We start from the raw sequence: 20,612 nt of genomic DNA, 5'->3' as shown, positions 1-20,612 counted from the left end.
TAGCCTGTTTCAGCCCAGTTATAACCAATAATTGTAGTTGAGTGCTGTATTGAACAATCAGTACTATGTCTACAAGAACATCAACGTACTTTGTGTATTCCCAAATATATAATTATAAAACATTGGAGGGTAGATTAAACATGGCACAGTAGTTCTACAGTGAATAAGTGTTTGGTTCTAGTGGATTTGGAGGTGGCGTAGATATACATTTGTGTGTGCGCGCAGTGGAGTGTCTACATTTGTGAGCAACAGTTGGACTCATAAGTAGCGAGAACATTTAGGTCATAATTTGGGCTCCAGATTAAAGTTATAATCCTCAATTTTCAAGAAATCTAACCCTGTTTTTTGATCCTATTTATGTTGCCATTTCTTCAGCAATACGATTAGAACTTTAAAGGTACGAGCTAATAGTCAGGTGATGGAGGATCCCCACAACTACAGTAATATAAAGGTGTGCGCGTGTGTGTGTGTGTGTGTGACGTTTAACTCTTGATCTCCAGGATGGAGGGGTTGTGGTCGAGAATGGCCAGAATGATTTTGTCCATGTACTGCCTCAGGCGCAGGTTGATCTCCTCCTGCTCCTTCAAGGCGTCGACCAGCTGAGAGAGAGACGGAGAGCGAGAGGTGCGTTAGAAGAGCGGTCGCATCAAACATCGGCATCGCAGCAGCAGCAGCAGCAGCAGCGACAGCAGACTAACCTCATCTCTGGACGCGTTGTCAATCTCAGCTGCCAGGCACTGGGCCTTGGTTTGACAGGCAAACAGGTTCTTAGCCTCGTACAAACTCAGGCTGAGAATCTGAGCGTTCAGGTCGTCGTTCTGATCCCGCAGCTTGTGGTTCTCCTGCGGAAGCACAAAGAGAACAGTTCTGGGTGTAACCAAAAGGCAATTTCAAGCTTTTATCAGCATCTGGCAAAACTCTGACTGAATTTGTGGATGGGACCTTTGCTTCTTTAAAAAGGAATAGTTGGGGAAATACTCTGAGGCTACAGCCAGTTAGCAGGACTGCTGTCACTTTCTTCCGCCCACAAGTATAATGCAAGTCTACCGTCACTGAACACCACACAACGAGGATGACTGTGTGTAAACCTGTTTCAGTCTCTTGACTTCGTGCTCCATTTCGATCTCTCTGGTCCTGGCGTTGTACTCGGACAGCCCCTTGCCCTGTCCCGGATGCTCCATCTCCAGCTTGAAATACTGCAGGTACTCCAGCTCCCGGCGGAGATCGTCAATCAGCTGCAGAGAGAAGCTCGGATTACACGGAACTCCTACACATTTTCCCACATAGCGGTTCCGTTATCTCAAGCGCCTCACCTCCTGCATGGCCTCTTTCTCCTTCTGAAACTCATGGCGGTTCTGCCAGAGCTTGTCCATGATCTTCCTGTAGAGGTCCATCTCGTCTTTCAGCCTCAGACTGGTGTCCTCCAGCTTGTCGGTCATCCTCTGCTTCTCCTGTACGGGAGGTTTGTTGAACAACCACAACCACACACACACACACACACACACACACACACACACACACACACACACACACACACACACACACACACACACACAGTAAGAGCAAATAACTGGTTTACTGCAATGTGAGTCTTATTTTTTGTAGTTTTGGCCAATATTTCTGGTAGTTACAGAAACACTGTACTCACTAGTGATTGCTGACATCTGGGAACATGATGGCTAACCTCTGGGTTTTGTTTTAAGACCTTGTCAATGTTGCTGGCATTCCCAGATATCTCAGCAAATGAACTGGATAACTACAATGTTATGTTACTCGGAGTGATGGCAACAACTACAAAACGACAAGACCCAAGTTGCAATAAGCTGAATTATCCTCCTAGTGAGTCACACTCACCTGGTCCAGTTTTTCCGTCTGAGACTTGAGTCTGCACACATTTAACTTCATCTCTCCATTCTCTTCTTCTAACTGCTGCACCCTGTGTATGCACACACACAGACACAGCTTCAGTACAGTATACTACAGAACTACAACCTATACTGCAGGTACTGGATCAGTTTGTGGCCTGTCAAGACTCTGGTTCCAGCGTGGGTTTACTGGAGCAGCATCTGTGCGGAGCTGGAGACTTCATGCTCTCACCAAAATCACCAAAAATGCCATAACGGTATCATAACATCATACATTCACACAGCAAACCGTTTAGCTAGCATGCTAGCTGCTCTTAGCTAAAATTTTTTTTTAAAAAAACAGAAAGAGGAGGGAAGAAATCTGTTGCTTGAAAATCAAAAAATAAGAGACTAATGGTAATTTCTGAAGCAAAAGAAATAACACCATTTTTAAGAGCTAGGAATGGCACTATTTCCAGAGGTTTTTTTTTTTAGAAGCAAGGCATAACGTTGTATGCCTCTTCATTGTGTGACAGCTTTTGAGAGTAACTATACTAGCACAGCCTTTACAGATGGTGTCGGTGTCAGGACCAAAGGCAGCGGCAGCGGCTTTTAGGGTTTCGGATTACAGATTACGGTGGTGATGTATTGCCGAGGAGTTATACCGGTTGCAGAGCAGGTCTATCTCTAGGTTCCTGTCCCTCTCCATCTTGCTGTAAGCCTCCCGGTGCCTCTTCGTCTCCTCCTCCAGACTCTGGTCTGCCCTTGCCTCTGTGTCCTTCACCTGCTCCTCCAGCTCATGCACCCTGGGACACACACACACACACACACACACACACACACACACACACACGGTTTCCAGACGAGGTTAAAACAGACAAAGGCAGCACGTCATTACGTGCAACAGACTGTTCACATCTATGTGATGAATTTTGGACATTTCACACATGAAACGTAAAAACATGAATATCACCTGTTATTTTCACAAGAGTAAATATGACTAATGTTAAGCAGACAAAAAGAAAAAAGAAATGACTAGATAAATAAATAAATAAATAAATAAAGGAATCAAGGTGTGTTTTCCCACCTGTGTACGAGTTGTGTGTTCTCCTGTTTGAGTTTCGACTTGAGGTCCCCGTTGGCCAGGCTGTCGCTTTCCAACTCTGTCACCTTCTTCTCCAGGTAACTGACCTGCGGGGGGGGGGTTTCGGTTAGCTTTCAGCTAGTCTCCTAGCCCTGGATTTCTAAAATAATGTGGGGGGGGGGGGTTTAACGCGTTTGTACCTTCTCTGTGATGTCGAGGTCGCAGGAGTCGATGCTGTCTGTGAACAGATCCTCTGTGCTGCTGCCCTGGCTGGACCCGAACACGCTGTGGTTGGCCTGGAACAGCTGGCTGCAGGGGAGGAAGAGGACGCATCAGAGACCAGCGGACGTTATTACCTCATTCTACGTGACGACGGTGATCGTGCCCGCTTCTGAAACTGCTCTTCCGTTATGGGACTCTAATTGATCACCATGCTAAATGCCAAACCCATCACTGTCACAAGGGATTGGCTGCCCCCTTCCCCCCCTTTCTATACAAATTCATGTATTTTCATTGAAACATTTTATTAGCAGGAAGGTAAGGTCACTCACCGTCCAAATGCTGTGCTGGAAATCTTTCTATTAGGGCTGAAACACGAGTGGGAAGAGAGAGTCACACACACATCAACAGCAACACAGCGTTTCATTCTCTGTTTTTAAACAATCCAGCTACTATCCCTACTATGACTGGCTGCTACAACAATCACAACCCGATCTTCAAATACATCAATCATTGATCCCCCCCCCCCACCCCCCAACACACAAACTTGTGTTCTTTGTTGCAGCATTGCATTGCCTCTCACACACAGAGAGAGACACACACACACACAAAAAAAGTGCAACCAGCCACCCTGCCAGATTGGGATGCGGTTGCTATAGCAACAGCTCAGGCTTACCCTTTGATGTGGGTGATCTGATGCCAAGAATGAATAAGAGGGTGGGGATTTCGGGTGGATGGCTTGTGTGTATCTGAGCGTTTGGTCCCGGCTCAGCCTTTGTGTTTATGCTCGTGTCTTCATGCGGTGTGTGTGTGTGTGTGTGTGTGTGTGTGTGTGTGTATGCTATACCTGTTGGCCTTGAGGTTTCGAAGTCGAGCCTCCAGGTCATTCAGCAGATTCACTTTCTTGCAGCATTGAGAGCAGTAGATGTCCAGCAGCTCACTGTTATACAGCTGCCGCATCTTCTGAGGAGTCTGCCCAGCGCTGAAATTACAAAGAATACAGCAATATATATATATCAAATGTTTAACTATGCTAAAAATACTAATAAATATAAGTGAGAAAGATATTTAATACAGGTGCCGGTGACAATGTGGTAGCACGGCATGACAGGGGCTTTGCTGATCCAGGAAGAGCTTTTTACCATTACCTTTCTTTTTTTGTAACTGTTTGGCAAAGTTACAACACACTATAAAGAGCTTGCGGTGCCAGGACCATGTGCCGTAGCAGTGGCCCAGTTCAGCAGAGGCGTCGGCCCTTCCCATCCCAGGGAGAACCATCTCATCTTGGGCCAGTGCTTTGGTCATTTACCTGTGGCACTCGCGTCTGCGTAGCATTTTTAAAAAGATAAGATGCAATTCCTTTAGCTTAGGCCTGAGAATTCAAAATCCACCATTGTCGCTGCCAAATCTTTGTTTGTTTTTCTTTATTTGGCAGTTAATGTTGTGCAATAGCTGCCTCTGTGTACTTTGAGCTCCCCAATTCAAATGCATACATATAAATGGATCCCAATCTAATAAAGTGTTGTCAGACCAATCTATTCAGCAGAGTTGTTGCTTTCATGATGTTCGTCTGTATGACAAGGAAGCCTATTAAATTGCTATACAGGCTATCAGTGATCATCACAACAGCATTTATGGTTTAACCTTAAGCCTCTAGCCTGTCCCTCTAAAAATAAAGACATTTAAAACAAGGAATTCAATAGAAAAAAATAAACCTTCATAGTGCAAAATCCGAATAATAAGTGTGGAGAGCAACCGCGGGGCCAGGCTCCAAAACCTGCAGCCCCCTTGATCTCGTGGGGTTGTTGTTACTACGTATTCAAACTTGCTTGCTTGGAATCAGAATGTAGTTTGGAACGGAGAGCGTGAGTCTGAGCCGCCAACCTGGAGGGAAGGGAAGACCCCAGGTCTGAGAAGCCGTTAGTTCGGGTGTCGTCTTCGGGGCACGGACTGCTGGGAGTGAAATCCACATCCTCGCCCTCACCGTAGTCCTCAAACTGCTCCTCCCCGGAGATGACGGACGCGGACGCGGAGCCGATCAGGCGGCTGAGGTTGCGTGGCAGGAAGTACAGAAAGGGTGGTTAATTTAAAAAACGCACTCATTTAAAGTAACCTCTCCTCTTTCCTTTTGGGGAACAGTGATTCAGACACACACACACACACACACACACACACACACACAGTCTTCATCATATAGCTCCTGACATTCAGTCTCGGGTATTGCTGTGACTGACCCGGATTGCCGCATTGGGTCCAAAGAGTCCAAGCCGTTGCCGTTTTCAGCGCTGCTGTCCATGTCGCACTCCCCGTCAGCGCCGCAGCCCTCGCCGCCGTACGCGCTGCATTCTGGGTAGGACCGCGTGCACATGATGATGGGAGGGCCCAGCTTGGCCTCACCGTTCTGCACAGTCAAACAAAATGAAGCATTAGCATGAAACGCTGTCTCGTTTTTTCTGCATTGTGGACATGATTCAAAGACAACACAACTCAGGGTACTCCAGTACTGGTGCTTGGCACTGGGTGTTAGTAGCACTAGATTGGTCTATACTTTTAATTCAAATGAATTAATCCCTCCTTAAAATCTACAGCAGCCTTACATTACATCTATGTTATATTGCTGTGACTCGTACTATAGCCCCCAGGTGAGTCAACAATTCACTTTCTGAAGGCAACAATCACCTGAGACACATGGGACGCCTTTTAAACGGAATTACACACCTTCAAGGAAACTGCCCTTAAACTTAAACCTGTGTTAAACCAGCTTTGCGGCAGCGTCTCTACAGGTCGCAGCGACTGGTTTAGACAAAACCAAGGGTGCAGTTTAAACTGACAGCCCCTGAGGACACAGCAGTGAGGTTGGTTTTGATCTAGTCCCATTTAAACCTGGATTAAATCTGCAACCCACAGCTGAGCTAACGACAGCAGGAACCAAGTAAGACACCTTGTGATACTACAGAGAGATGGCCTCCTGGGTTTATTTATCAGAAACAGAGTGGGATGTAGCATGCCCCAGATCTGTGTGTTATCAATTATGCATGTGCTTGTCTGGCTCCACCCAAGGAGGTGAAGGTGCCAGGGCAAAGTACACACCCTATCTCTCTCTCTCTCACACACACACACACATTTTCATTTGCAATAACAAAACCGTTGCTTTCCTCCCCTGTTTTTTCTCAAGACTTTGGTTTGTGGGTTTTTTTTTTAGTAGATGCACGCGCACGCACACACACACACACACACACACAGTCCAGCAGACATGTTACGGCGGGACCACTGTGTAGCATCCATTCATCAATTATAGACATGTTTTTGTCTGAGGTGAAGGCGAGATCTCTGCGACAAAGAGAAGAGTAAATTAGGAAATTCAAACAAGTCGAGAGCCAGTTCGACAGGCACGACAGCTTCCACTTTCACGGCCCGGTTCTCCATGTCCGCCCTAAGCCGTACGCACTCACGGACTTTAGCGGAGTGTGTGAGCTTAAGTGTAGGAGGGCGTAAGGGCCTCAAATGGGACAGTCACCTGGACAGAGGCATTTCTGTGTGACATACATAGTTTAATGAATTGTACTATTTGGATGTCGCTTCCTGTTTATGAATCAACATGTCTGGAAGTCGCCATCATGCCACCGTAACACAAACAAGTAGACATGGCGCTGCAAAGAAATGCTTTCTTTCCTCCATGCTGTTTCTTTTTTTTTGCAGAATTGTGCACAGTGTTGATTTCACGGGAAGCGCCTGTAGATTTAGAGCCGCTAAAATAAATCCAACAGCATCAGGTGCACGTGCTTTACAACAACCGGAGGCATGCAGAAAACCATACTGCCAATGCTGACACGATGTAGAAGCCTGTGAAATCCTTAATTGAGGAGCTAAAGGAGCTAAGTCCTGAGATGGTGTCTAATTAGCCAAACCAAGTGAAAACACCTGTGTGGGCGGACCATGCGTACCACCAATACCATTGTAAAACCAGTAACAGAGGTAAAGAACATTTACTAATAATAACTGACTGAACTGTCTTCTCATTTGCAACGCAAGAACCAATGTTCTCTCAAAGAAAGTTCTCGCAGTCACACCTTACCAATCAAGTGTGCATGCCACGTGGCTCCCCTCCAGTCACGCCATTGTGTGTGTGAACGTGTCGCCCAAATGAAACGCACAGTATCCCTTATCGTGGAGGTAGGACCAAAATCAGGCGTGTTCCTGAAGCTTGAAGGCTCAGTGTGATGAAAGCTTGAACACAAGCGCTCCTCACACACACCCACACACACACACACACACACACACACACACACACGTGTATCACTGCAGCTCAGTCATTCACATTTGAAAACACACTGATGCTTTAGCTGGGACAAAGCCACACCTCCGTCTCTCTCTCTCTCTCGCTCTCTCTCTCCCTCTCTTGTTGCTAGGCAACTGTTCAGTTGGGCTGATCTCTGGCAACATGTGCAGTCATGCACTGCAACACACAGTACACAGTTTATATGATATATTGCATATTCATAGAGATTTTGTTTTTATTATTTATGCTTCTGTGCAAACGTAATGCCGAAAACAGAGTTGTATGGAAGACCATAACTGCCAGGACAACAAAATAAAAAGTAATGTTAGGAATAACAAAAATGAATAAATACTGAAGGTATGTCAAAATTTTGAAATAGGAAACAAATAAAGAGATAGTAAGTGCAACTTTCCTCTCATAATGGGACCGACAACTCTACGCAACTCACTTTGCTCGTCCAATTTGTATGAAGATTTAGGAATTATACAAAATAAAAATGGTAATTCAAAAATTCTAACTCTCTGCTGGGGAGAGGGATGTCTGGACTGCCTAGCTTAGCCTGCATAGCCACCGCGACCTGGCCCCCGGATAAGAGGTGGAAAATGGATGGATGGAGGTCAACTTTACGACATACTTACTTTTTAAATCAAACCTAACACTTGCTTAGTCAACATTTTGACTTTTAAGTCAAATGTATGATAAATCAAAATTACGAGAAACCTGTCTAAAGTGTGACATTTTAACTTTTTTTTTTTTAAGTTTTACTTAAAACGTCCGCATCTCATCATTTTGACACTTGACTTTTCCTTGCAGAAAGGGGATCCATAGAGTCTGATTATCCAGACTGATCACACAGCTTCACTGAGAGATACTCCTGTTTGCAGTGTGGCTTAGTCCATGGATACAACCTTCATTGAAAATCTATAGAGTGGCATTATTTTACATTCTGCTATATCGCTGGAAGCTGAGCCATCTGGAAAAATCTTAACCCCCCCCCACACACATACACCGTTGTACACTTACTGGCTAAGATGGGAATTACATTCCATTTGGATCTGTCCTAGGGACCTAACTTTAAAACACTCATTAATGAATTACCAACAAACGCTAAACAAATCAAAATCTGCCAAACAGGGGCAGGTAACAGCCTCTACAGAGGAGTTTAGAGGGACAGGTGGGAGAAGCTTATCTGATGCACCCTTGAAGGTGGTCAAGCTGAAAATGCACCACAACTTTTTCAAGCTTTTTCAATGCGGAGGCCATAACGTGTGACTACGCTCTTCTTGAGTATAAATCCACCTTTAAGTCAGAAAATAGGGTCAAATTAAAGGATTGTACCTGGTAAATGTAACCGTTGTCGGTAACGGACGGCTGGCTGGAGTTAACACTGCGAGGACCCACAGCCATCTTCAGTATCTCCTCACAACCTGGCAGGAGGGGGGCAAGAAGGAAGAAAGAGGGAATGAAAGATCTGGGGGGGTTAAGACACCTTTGCCCATTTCCACTGAAAACTCCAGGTCTGCCAGGTGGACGGCGCTAGGCAGTTGTACCAATTATGTAACGTAAACAAAATGGAGCCAAATAAGTCAGATCTGTAGAACATTCCTCCCATTTAGTCAGCCAAATGTCTGTTCTCATTTCGGCTGGGAGGAGGGCGGTGGTATCAGCTTCCGGTGGCGTAGGATCGTTGATGGGTGTGTAAAAAAATTAGCGAAGCTCCCCTAAATTCGACAAGTTATTAAAACTAAAATTGCCATCAACAGGTTGGAAGGTGGAAGGGAGAAAGGATAAGGGTCGAGTGACAAAGAAGGGGTGAAATGGGAGACTTGGACAGAGAAGATGACCTTGGAATTCCCCCTGTAATTCTTTAAACCTGGGATCATCTGAGAGATTTTTTGTTTATCTCCGGGACTGATTAGTAGAACAAATTCTCATAAATGTATAAATGTTTATAAAATACTGGTTGATGCGGACCAAGCCACCAGAGAACCACTAACAGTTTGTTACTAGTCTGGGGCTCCACCTAGTGGTTGGAAATATACCCCTCATTTCAGAGGTACCAACTGAACCTCCGTGTTGGAAGCCCAATCTTTTCAACTTGTATTATAGGTTTTCCTGTCTTTATATTTTTGCTGTGTCATGTTGGCATCGTGTTTTGAGGTCTCAGGAATGTAAACGCTTCAGAACTGAATATGTGTAACAGGGAATTTCAAATTGCCACACTGTGAATTCTAGCCCCATCAAAGGGGGAAAGGTGATGGCCAAGGCAAAAAGAAATCGCAAATAGTATTTTGGCAACAAACACACCCAACGCTCTCTGGAAACGAATAACCTTAACCTTAATGAATCCTTAACCCGCAAATTAGATACATCTAGCCAACAGAGGAAAAAAAACTCACTTAGAAATCTGGGTAAAGATTACAGGACTTAGGTGTGATAGATGTATGCACACAAAACAGGGAGTACACCTTTTATTCTGCCTGCCATAATGTACATTCAAGATTTTGTTTTTTTACATACAACTCAGAAAAAAACATGAATTAAAAGAATGTGAGATTGGTACAAGGGACCTTTCATGACCATTCTGGTCTGTACTTAAAGTTGCATATGGCTAGCAAATGTAAAATTGGAGAACAATGGTAATGGACAGGTGAACCCAGTGGCACTATGGGATGCTGCAAAAAGCAGTTCTCAGGGGTAAAATTACATCAGATAAGATAGAAAAATCTTTTAAGAAGATAAAAGCCCAAAGATTGATAGACTTACAAAACAAACTTTTAGAGCAGTTGCAGAGTAAGCGGAAAACCCCCTTCTACTGCAACAGACGAACAAGCAACCAGTTAGCTTAGCTTAAACAGGGAGAAACAGCTAGCCAGGCTCTGTCGAAAGGCAACAAAATGCACCTACCCGCACCTCTAAAGCTTCCTACACATTCTCATTAGGGAGAGGAAGGGCAGTCAGAATGCGGTGTTTGGCAAACTCTCCGCCGTACCTCATCTACTGTACATTACCTTACCTTTGATGGCAAACACTCCGTGGCAAAAGTCTTTGAAGTTGATCTTCCCGTGGGCGTTGGGATCCAGGTACCCGGTCAGCTTCTTCACCTGCAAGACAGACAGACGGCAGTCATTTAAAAAATTCACCAATTTGCCTCAGAGATGTTTACAATATGGTCTCTGTGGTTGACAATGTCAGTCCGTTTTGGTTGGTCGGTCCACCGCTTTGGTCCAGGCTGAAATATCTCAACAACTATTGGATGGGTTGCCAAGAAATATGGTACAGATTTCCACGTTCCCCAGATGAATGATGAGCCTGGCGAGACAAAATGACCCATCGAGAGCAGAGTGTGCACACTGTGCAGCAACCGCCGGTGTCTACGGAAGCCGTGAGCCGCCTGACAAATGTTATCTCACACACGCACAGTGACACATCCCAGAGCTCCCTGTCACACGGGCTTAAATGGAAATGGCGGCATGTCGTGCCTAAACGTAATGCCGCTCTGTGTCATCCATTTAACATCAAACACCTCTCCTCTCAAACAGGCTCTTTAACGTCAGACAGGCGGCAAGCAGTGTCAGCCAATCTCTCATTCCAACATTATTATACATCATTAGTATCTTTATCGGCAATTCTGAAGACTGAGAACGTGTTTGTGTTTAAATTCAGATAATAATCAAGGCATGTCCCGCAATGTTTTCCAAAGACGCGGCCCACATGGGAAATGTCAATGACTGTAAGGAACTTGCTACCAGTCAGATATCCTTGATGTAGGGTGGCAGCTAACATTTATTCTCATTATCAATTAATCTGCCAGATATTTTCTCTATTAATCAATTTATTGTTTGCTCTGCAAAATGTCAGAAAACTGACGTTGAAAAAATGCCTGTCCCCATCTAAAATGTCTTGTTTCGTCCTACACAAGCTTACAAAAAATGGCTTCCTTGAGTATAAAAGTAGTTGCTGATTAATTTTCAATCAGCTAATCCATCATTCATTGAATCTACTAATGCTAAACCAGCGGGAAAACGTCTGCCACTTTAACTGGATGACTACACGATGACACCGATGACTGCCTGAAAGTTAGAAGAAACACATTTAAAAATCTACAATAATGTTGCATGATGTTGTGAGGTAATAATATATAAGAGTAACGGTTGAATATAAGAAAACACGAATTGTTGAGCTACAATGGAAACGCAACGTGGTTTGGTCCTTTTCGAAAAAAAACAAAACGAGAACCACGTGACGTTTTAGTACACAAAAACCAATGTTTTCCCAGTGCAAATAACACTGAATCAAATACAGAAATAAACATTTGAATAATTGCATCATATGCGCTTCGATAAATACTGCATTTGTGCTGTAATAATCCCTCGTGAGTATATGTGCATGCACGCAGCATGGGAGCTGCAGTGAATAAAATAAATAGAAATGTTATTCCATCCTGCATGTGGCAATCTGACGCTCGCTGCAGTGAACTAATCGCCATGGAGACTGGATGTTTCTGGATGTGTCGCTGGAGAGCAACATTGTTTTCCAAAATGAAACGAATGTGGATACAGGACGGGTGCAGCGAGCGCCATCTCGCAGGCTGTTTTCAGCAGCCAGGCGGATCATTTCATTACTTAATAACCGACCAATCCGCTCGTGGACTCCTCGCAGGGCTCTCATCGCCATGGTGACAAAGAACACAGAGATGAGAGGGGCCGCGAGAGGGGAGGGGGAAGACGAAGAAGTGGCTTCCTCTTAGTATGAGTTATTTTTAGTGATGTGATCGGGGTGCTCAGCCGCCATGACAGCTTAAAAGGAAAATCTACTCTCACTGTTTGATATAATTTATCTGGGCTACTCAGTGCATCTGGGATTTAACCTGCCTCCTCTACTACTCATTCCCATTTCTCCACTGGCCTCAATTTCTATATTCCTTCAAATAGGTATAAGTAAACTCAGACAGCTTTAATACGTTTTTGTGTGCAAACAGGAACCATATTGAAAACTCTTTTTGGTGGTGCATTCGTGGATGATTCCTACAACTTCAGCGTTGGCAGAAACAGCATCAAACACACCGACGGGCAACGTTTCTTAAAAGAGATAGCACCTACTCCACATGACAAAAGCGTTGTTTATTGTAATGAATGGCTTATTCTCACCACGGCGCTGCAGTTTGAATTTCATAGCGTACTGTAATTAATCAAATCTGGAGACAATGGCGCACAGTGGGATCAGACTAGGTCCATCCTCAGTCCCCAAGCATCCATATGTGTCTACATTCCATTACAAAGCGACTTTCACTGTGTAAACAATCCATTGGCCTGGAGAAGACTGATAATCTGAGCAGAGAAACGGTGCAAGCATGCGTGGAAGCAGCCCTCTCCAGCCAGAACTGTTAAACTAATGACGATAGATGCAGAGTTGGGCCCCAAATCTTGAGATATGATAATAGGACAGAATAGCAGGCAGCTGAATAAGCAACGATGAATCAAGAGTTAGCGTTGACCACTGCTAGCCCCAGGTTCAGTGCCATAGAGAGAGCCCGGACACTATTGGTGGGTGCTGAACCTGGGACTGGCGGTGCACTCTCCATGGTGCTGAACCCAAGGCTGGCACTAGCTGCTGCTACCATGCCACTAATGCCAGGTGCTCCCAGCTGACTGCACAAACGCTTCATGCTTTGACTAAACTGTCCACAACTTATATAAACACGCAACCTGCAACAAGGGGAATATTCAGTGGTCACGAGCAAAATAAAGCTGGGAAACCACTGCCCTAAATGAAAAAGGCACTTTTTTCCCCGTTTCTTTCTTTTTTTGCAATGTTGGGTTCTACATGCACATTCCAGTATTGTGCTGATTCAATGGCTGGTGCTTGAGCAGCTCACAGGGTCACGCGATGGGACAGACAGATGACAGACAAAACAACTGTGTATTTATAATATAACCAGACAGGGATGCTTGTTTCCAGTCAGTCGAGTTAATTAAATACACGACAAATGAGAAATTATGCAGAAATCAAATAAAAAACAAATTATTACCATGAAGTAATCTTGTTTATTGATGTGGGCAAAATGGCCCACAATGGCCTGATACAACCAGAGGTATAAAAGTGATAGATATCACTGTGTACCAAAGAGAAGCTCTTGCAGGTAACTGAGATTGGGTTTTTTTCTGCAATAAAACTGTACTGCAGATGTGCCGGAAGTGCCGTTTTGACGTCACAACATACCATTTGGCCAGTTTAACCTTTAAACTCTCCAATTTTTTAGAATAGGAATATCTGTGCTTCAAGACAAGAATGCCAAATGTCAGTGTTATTTGTCCCCGGGTAGTCCAAAAATGACGTTTAACCCCCTAGTTCATCTGGCTTTACTGGTGTTAGTAAGCCCTTTAAATAACACTGGGAAAACACACAGCAATGCTTCTGTCACATATCAAGAAGCGGAATTTAGAGGCGGCAAACGTTGACAGGCCGGCTGCGGTCAACTGTCACATCTGTAACATAGCCTAGCAGCACACCGGTCCCGCAAATGCTACTAGCTAATGTCTAGGTAATGAGCACACAGTCTATGATAACGAGTGACTGAATGCTAACACCTCTAGCACACCTGTGACGTTTAAAGACATAGGACGTGCTGTTGTTGTCAGTCGCCACTTGTTACTACATGTTGGTTGACCGACCACGGCTTGCTAAGCACAGGACACGCGTGTAGGTAGACACGCAGTCCGTCCCCAGCCTCTCACCTCGTCCCCTTGACCGAACTGAAGACCTAGGTCCACCAAGTGCTCCACCCGGATGAAGCCGTCAGCATCCTCGTCACACACGTCGAAAACCTCCTTTAGCCTCCTCAGAAACTGCAAGAGCTGCTCTTGGTCGGGAAGAATATGTCCGTCCATTGTAGAGCCGTAGGCTTCGTCGGAGGGAAGATTTATTTACCCCCCACCCACCCCTTATCACATTGACTGTTAAAGAATCGGTTTGACGGGCGCCATCATCATTCCCGTCCTCAGCTCCGCCGGTGCGACTGGTGCGGATGCTGCTGCTGTTGCTGTGACATAAGCAGCATCGCGTGCTCAAGAGACGCGACAAGTTACGGAAAAGGGCGATGGTTTACGACGTGGGCACGTGGCATTGCATCACAAGCCGGCCGCTAATTAGTAATCCAGGTGTGTTGCCGCCAACCCGCCGCCCCGCTGTCCACCCAAGTAAAATGGGATGCTGAGCAGCTGCCTCCATGACCTACAATGGCCCTTCAGCTGCTTTGTTCAAGGTGTCTTTAGACTCCGGCCGCGCAGGAAACCACCTCAATACAAAAACGTGCAAAACAGTATGGAGACCCATTTCTGCCAAAACAGTGAGATAGTAAATAAGTAAATAACTTCTGAGAGAAGAAATTCTTCTTCTTATAAATGAAAAGTTGCATTCATAAGCAATAAAGCACACCTTCGCTCAGGTGGTATGGTACGACCAGTGGATTATGGTGGCTAAAGTAGCTAATGTTAGCAAAGTTTAAATTTCTGTGTAGCATTACTGAATCAGGGTGCTGACTTTAAGAATCTTCCCTACTTGTTTCAGCTGAGTGTTAAACGGCCTTAACATTATCCCATAAATGTCACGTTTGGCTACAAGTTCTGGTGATTTTTAACTTTTTTTTTTTTTTTTTTACAAATTTTGGCGTCTTAATGAGTAAGAGTTAGCAGAAGTCAGCCGGCAGCCGCAAACGTGTTGGATTATGGAAAGAATCCCTACAGATAGACCTTTTTTGGAGAGAGTGAAATGAATGTTTCATCATTTTGATGTAGTGACTCAAAATGTTGACTTCTCATAGTTTTGACTCACCATCTAAAACTTATGACTTGGTGTCATAATTTTGATTTACAGAGTGCAAAGCTCAGCTTACCATGTCATAACTTTGACATAGGAATTCACTATACTCTTGATCATTTTGACCTACTATTTTCTATTTCTAGCATTCCTACCATCTCAACCATCCTTTTTCTTTTCCTGGCAGAAAAGGGCTTCAATAAAATAGAACATTTCCTCATTGGAAGAGTACACCAGACGTCTACCCTATAGTCAGAGCAGAAGATGCAGTGTTTTATTAGAAAAAGAGTTTATACAAGACTGATATCCACAGTCACATCGCTGTACAAAACATAAAACCATGATGTCCCAATCCTGGGAACAATCACTCATTCCACCTACATATTAAAAATAACAGCATTTCATATCAAACTCAAAAAATTCAAGAATTTTAACATTTTCACCTCTACTTTGTTATGCAGTGGCTCTTCAGTGCAAAGACAACATAACCAACCAATTGTCATATCCCTTGGCTGTCATATGCAACATCAAAGGTGTACAAAGTCACTGTTCGGTCCATTTTAAACGATCAGCCTTGGTTCCAGCAGGGAGTCCCACCGTTCCGTCACCTGTGGGAGGAAAGTGAAGACGTTACTTTTGATTGTCCTTACTATCTGTCTATCTGCACTGTACATGCTGACGATACAAGTCTCTTTTACATACTCTTAATGTAATCATTAGACCATTCCGCATCTCTCAAAGACCTCGGGGGTTACTTGCACCCCATTTTAGAAGAAAAGCTAAATATTTTTGGAAATACTTATTTGCTTTCTTTCTGAGAGTGAGATGAGAAGATCAATGTCAATTTCACATCTGTGCATTAAATACAGGACATGGTTAACCTAGCTTAGCATAAAGACTGAAAGCAGGGGAAAACGGCTAGCCTGGCTTAATCAAAAGTTCAAAAATGCACCTCTAAAGCTCACTAATAAAACATGCATCATGTTTATTTAACCCTTAATTGAACCGAAATTTAAAAGCTAGAATTTGGGGTTTTCGGTGGAGTTAAGTGCTTTGACTTTTACTTGGCCGGGCACATGTGCACAGCCTCTTGGAATCAGATTGTTACAGTGAGGTTGCAACAGTTATGCCATTGTGCCCATACAGAAACCAAAACTGACCGCATCACTGATTCCACACGTGGTATGGCTGCAGACACTGCACAGAAGTGCTGGGTGGATAGATTGACGGTTGTTCGTCAAAAAATAGTTCCGACATATTAACTTCCCCGAAAACCACAAATTGTTGTTTTAACCTTTCTGTGTACAGGTAAAACAAACAAGCTGCAACATGTACAAATAGCAAGTTTCATAGGTGTATTTTTTAACTGTGGACAGAGCCAGGCTCACCGTTTCCTCCTGCTTCCAGTCTTTATGCTAAGCTAGGCTAACCACGTCCTGACTCCAGCCCCATACTTAACACGCATGACAATGAGATTGATATTGATCCTTTCATGTCACTCTTGGAAGGAAAACAAATGAGCGGATTTCCCATGAATTGAACTACTTCTTTAAGAAGTTCTGTTCATGAGGTGCATGCTAAGGCTTACCCGAGAGCCTCTGGATACCGCGTACTCCACTCTCTCCGAGCCGTCCGGGTTCTGATAGACCAGGTCAAACTTGCCAGGCTCGACAGGAGCTGAGGGGGAAGCAGCGAGTTATGAGTAATCACAAATGTGTGGAACATCGTGGAAAATACTGTGCAATCTGCTCTGTTCCTGCTACGTAAATTTCATTTAAAACGGTCCATGACTTCTGCTCAGAGTGTCTATAATAACCAAAGGAAAGCCAATCTTTTGCATTTTGATGTCTTAACTCTGAACTAGGCATTTTAAAATGTGATTAATATTGTTTGTGGTGAAATGACCCCTACCTTGAAAGGCATTAAGTAGTTCCAGCTCAACCTGTTTGGTGGTTGGGTCAAAGCTCACCATCTTTCCCTCCTGAAAACATACAGCAACGCGGTTGTCGGTTAGGACTTCATTACGACGCTCTCCCCAAGGTCCTCCCCAGTAACATGAGATCAACAGTCAACATGACATTTTAGATCACTGAACTTTTCGCACTCACCCTATATTCTGATACCTCCGGTGTATAATTCTCAGTTAGCTCCAGCAACTGCGAACACACACACACACACACACACACACACACAGGAGTGTTAGGATATTAAGCTTACAACTAGACTCAAAGTTGCTTTCACAAAAGATTGTGCACTGAATGATTTAATACAACTGCTTTTCCTTAATTGGTGGCAGACCTGTTAATGGAAGACAGATCATAAACATGGTTGATTACTGTGGCATAAAAAGCTACTGGTAATTAGGGCTGCATCAAACGATTTATTTTATTTTATTTTATTATTATTAACAGCGTTGATTAAGACCCAGTCACAGCGGAAAGTGGTGGCAGCCAAAATTCAGCCGCGTTTCTCTGGAAAACATTTGGGCCAGGGCTACAAAGCTAAACAGGTCAAGCAATAGGCACGCAGTGTCAAAAACTGAGCAGATACACTGTAGCTAATGAGACGAGGCTAAGCTCACCTTGAAGGCGATCCTCTGCCCCACCTGTGGAGGGGCAGCTAACAGGGGCATGGAGCTGTAGTCCTGTTTGGGAGCACTTTCTGCTCCGTTCTACATGCAGGCACACATACAAGAACACAAGAGGTTACCCATGCCCTTTCAGACACAGTATTTCATAATGGACAGACAATACAATGGCCATGTTTCCATGCATACAACAGATGTAATTGTGCTGCCAATAAGTTGATAATAGGACAGAGGCAAGATTTATGTAAACGCCATTCTCAGATTTCATTAACGTGACCGACTGTTCACTAAAACCCTCCTCCGAACGTCCAATCATAGCTTAGCAACCGTAACTCGGCGCGGCAGCCCTGTTAAGCCACTTGAAAGCGGTGTAGCTGAGGGTGTAGTAAGAGCAACACATAAAGAGTTTGGAGGGTGGTGTCTTCTTAGTCTTTAAAGAACCAAAAAGTGTAAGTAATGGATTAAACAATAGGTTTGTCTGCCTGAACATAAGCTGCAAACGCTAGCATGTCCAGCTAACCAGCTGACTACCTACAGTAGTAACTTAAAGCCAGTGTTACATCCGAGGCTAACAACAATTTCTTACGCCATCATTTTGTTACGTTCAAAAAAGGCTAGCTGGGACAGCTTCAGCACCATAACATGTATGTAACCATCAAGTGCATATTCAAGATCCTTTTACAGAGTTCACATTTTAAAACAAGTCACCGGAAAAACTTTAGAAAGCCAGCCGTAGACAGCGTTTTCAAGCAAATCATGGCGCCAACTAGCTTAATTAGCCAGCTAGCCACAGCTGATGAAACCTTCACACTTGTCAATTCACCCAGAATCGATAGTCCTAGGCTAGAAATGAGAAGCCTGCTTTTGTCATACCCAAGCGTAGTGACTAAGGGGGGGAGACTTAGGGAACAGTCAATTATAACATCTCTCCAGACTAGTCTCAGTTTAATTTAATTCCATAAATTCATGACAATTGTTGTCCTACCAAAGGGACACACAGATATACCCCTTTTCCACCAACAAGGAACCGGTTCCGTTCGGAGCATTTCAACCAAAAATAAGTTGGTTCAGAAGGCCCAGCTGGAACCAAAAAACAGCAGGTTTTCCTTGACCTGAAGTGAAAACCATCTGTGGGCATGTCATATTCTACAAGGTGGAAAGAGAGGACGGAGAAGGTAACAGTGACGATTCGGTCATCTAAAACTTCTGCCGTGCATTGCGCAACCTGTTCCGTTGATGTTCCATCCTCGATTACAATGGTTCTGCTCAAAACTGGTGGAAATGCAGGCTGGTTCGCTAGATATCACCAGGGTCCAAGAATCCTGGACAGAACCGGTTCAAGAACCAGAGATAATTTGGTGGAAAAAGGCTAATAGAATACCTTGAACTTTAAGAAGCAGTTAGCATCAGAACTAAGCATTGGTGTTGTCTACAGTAGCTACATTCATTTCTAGTGATGAAACCACAGACATATAGGTGCAGACAGACCTGGAGGACCACCGACATGTTGGTCAGTGAATCAGTCTGGAAGGACGGCTCCTCGGCTCCAATGTGGCTGAACTCAAAGCTGCTGCTGTGCCCTCCGATGGCCCCTCTACCCGCACCCCTTCCCCACTCTCCAGGACCACCACGCCTGTTTTTCCCCAGGCCGCGGCCTCTCCAAGACGACTGACTTCCCACGCCATGGCCCAGCTGCTGCAATGGCCGTCGGATGACGAGCTTGATCTCCTCCTCACTGTCTGAGTTACAAGGCTCCGCGGTTTTGTCACGAGGAGGCAGCGTGATGCCCACAGCCTGTCTCTGTGCACAGTTCGTGGACTGCTGGGCCTGCTGAGGTTCTGAGTTATCACTTATTCTTCCTTTGGGGGTTGTGGTGGAGGTTTTTTGGTGGGTTTTTACCCCGGTGGCCTCATCAGCAGAGGAGGAGGCCGTTTCTGAAGAGGATGACGAAGGAGGGTGTGATTTTGTCTGGGTGGGTTTGGTGGGTGGAGGCACCTGGGAAGCAGCAGGGGTGGAGGAGAGGGTTTTGGGTGCTGGCTTTTGGGCAGCTGCTTTTTTGGGGGCTTCTTCCTCCTCGCTACTGCTGCTACTGGAATCTGAGGAGGAGACATTCTGTGTTTTTGCCCGTGCCACTGGGGGCTTCTTGGTGCTTTTGACTGGCTGGTCGACACTAGCTGGGATTTTTTTTGTTGAAGCTTTGGGGGTGACAGTAGGGCCATTTTCCACAGCCTCCTTCCTTTTCTTCTTCTCTGGGCGCTTTCCTTGTGACTTCTTGTTCCTCTCATCCCCTGAGGCCTGCTTGGTGCCCCTCTCCGGGCTCCCTGGGCTCTTCTCGATCCTCTTTTTCCTCTTTTTCTTCTTCAATTCCACACCCACTCCATTGCTCCCTGGCCCATCCTCCTCTGCGGGTCTCTGTCGCTTTCTGCAGTTTCCCTTCGCTGTATCTGGACAGCCGCCGTCCCCATTCACCTGGGCCAGACAGTCCACCTTCACCCTGGCAAGTTGAGAATGAAGGTGAACAACTTTGGAGCATTTGGAAACGCAGCTTTAAAATGTACTTTTGTGGCACCTTGCCCAGAGGCAGGCGAAAATATGCCAACGTCAGAGTTGACTCTTGACCCAGGAAGCAGTATTTGAAAGAAAATCTTACCTTGAGGCTGACTTACTAGCTTTTTCCAGAGCTTTGGGGGGGTCACATGATAGCTGAGCTACATACAAATGGAAACTGACCACGAAAAGTAACCAAAAGCCCTAGAAAAAGCGCGTAAGTGGACTTCTTTT

At 44.8% G+C, this 20,612-nt stretch overlaps 2 protein-coding genes across 2 annotated transcripts; both read right to left on the bottom strand.

The window, feature by feature from the left end:
- Positions 1 to 482: 482 nt before the first annotated feature.
- On the bottom strand, positions 483 to 14,316 carry LOC139307324 (rab11 family-interacting protein 4A-like). The gene is made up of 15 exons (XM_070931138.1): positions 14,164 to 14,316; positions 10,443 to 10,530; positions 8,765 to 8,853; positions 5,382 to 5,548; positions 5,032 to 5,193; positions 3,995 to 4,129; positions 3,480 to 3,515; positions 3,129 to 3,237; positions 2,932 to 3,035; positions 2,510 to 2,650; positions 1,855 to 1,936; positions 1,314 to 1,451; positions 1,089 to 1,235; positions 699 to 842; positions 483 to 599 (listed from the first exon to the last, which is right to left on the bottom strand). Exons 1-15 carry the CDS (start codon positions 14,314 to 14,316, stop codon positions 483 to 485), a joined length of 1,812 nt encoding a protein of 603 aa, XP_070787239.1.
- A 1,189-nt stretch (positions 14,317 to 15,505) lies between these two features.
- Positions 15,506 to 20,325, bottom strand: LOC139307325 (coilin-like; the record flags this gene model as incomplete). The annotated part of the gene is made up of 6 exons (XM_070931139.1): positions 15,506 to 15,852; positions 16,833 to 16,921; positions 17,156 to 17,225; positions 17,353 to 17,400; positions 17,826 to 17,915; positions 19,320 to 20,325. Coding segments are annotated over 6 exons (1,351 nt in total), but the record flags the coding sequence as incomplete, so codon positions are not given.
- Positions 20,326 to 20,612: the final 287 nt, after the last annotated feature.

This window comes from Enoplosus armatus, unplaced genomic scaffold (assembly GCF_043641665.1).
Source record: "Enoplosus armatus isolate fEnoArm2 unplaced genomic scaffold, fEnoArm2.hap1 Scaffold_85, whole genome shotgun sequence".
Taxonomy (NCBI): Eukaryota; Metazoa; Chordata; class Actinopteri; order Centrarchiformes; family Enoplosidae; genus Enoplosus; species Enoplosus armatus.
The sequence above is the reverse complement of the archived record's forward strand: the minus strand, read 5'-3'. Positions and strand labels throughout refer to the sequence as shown.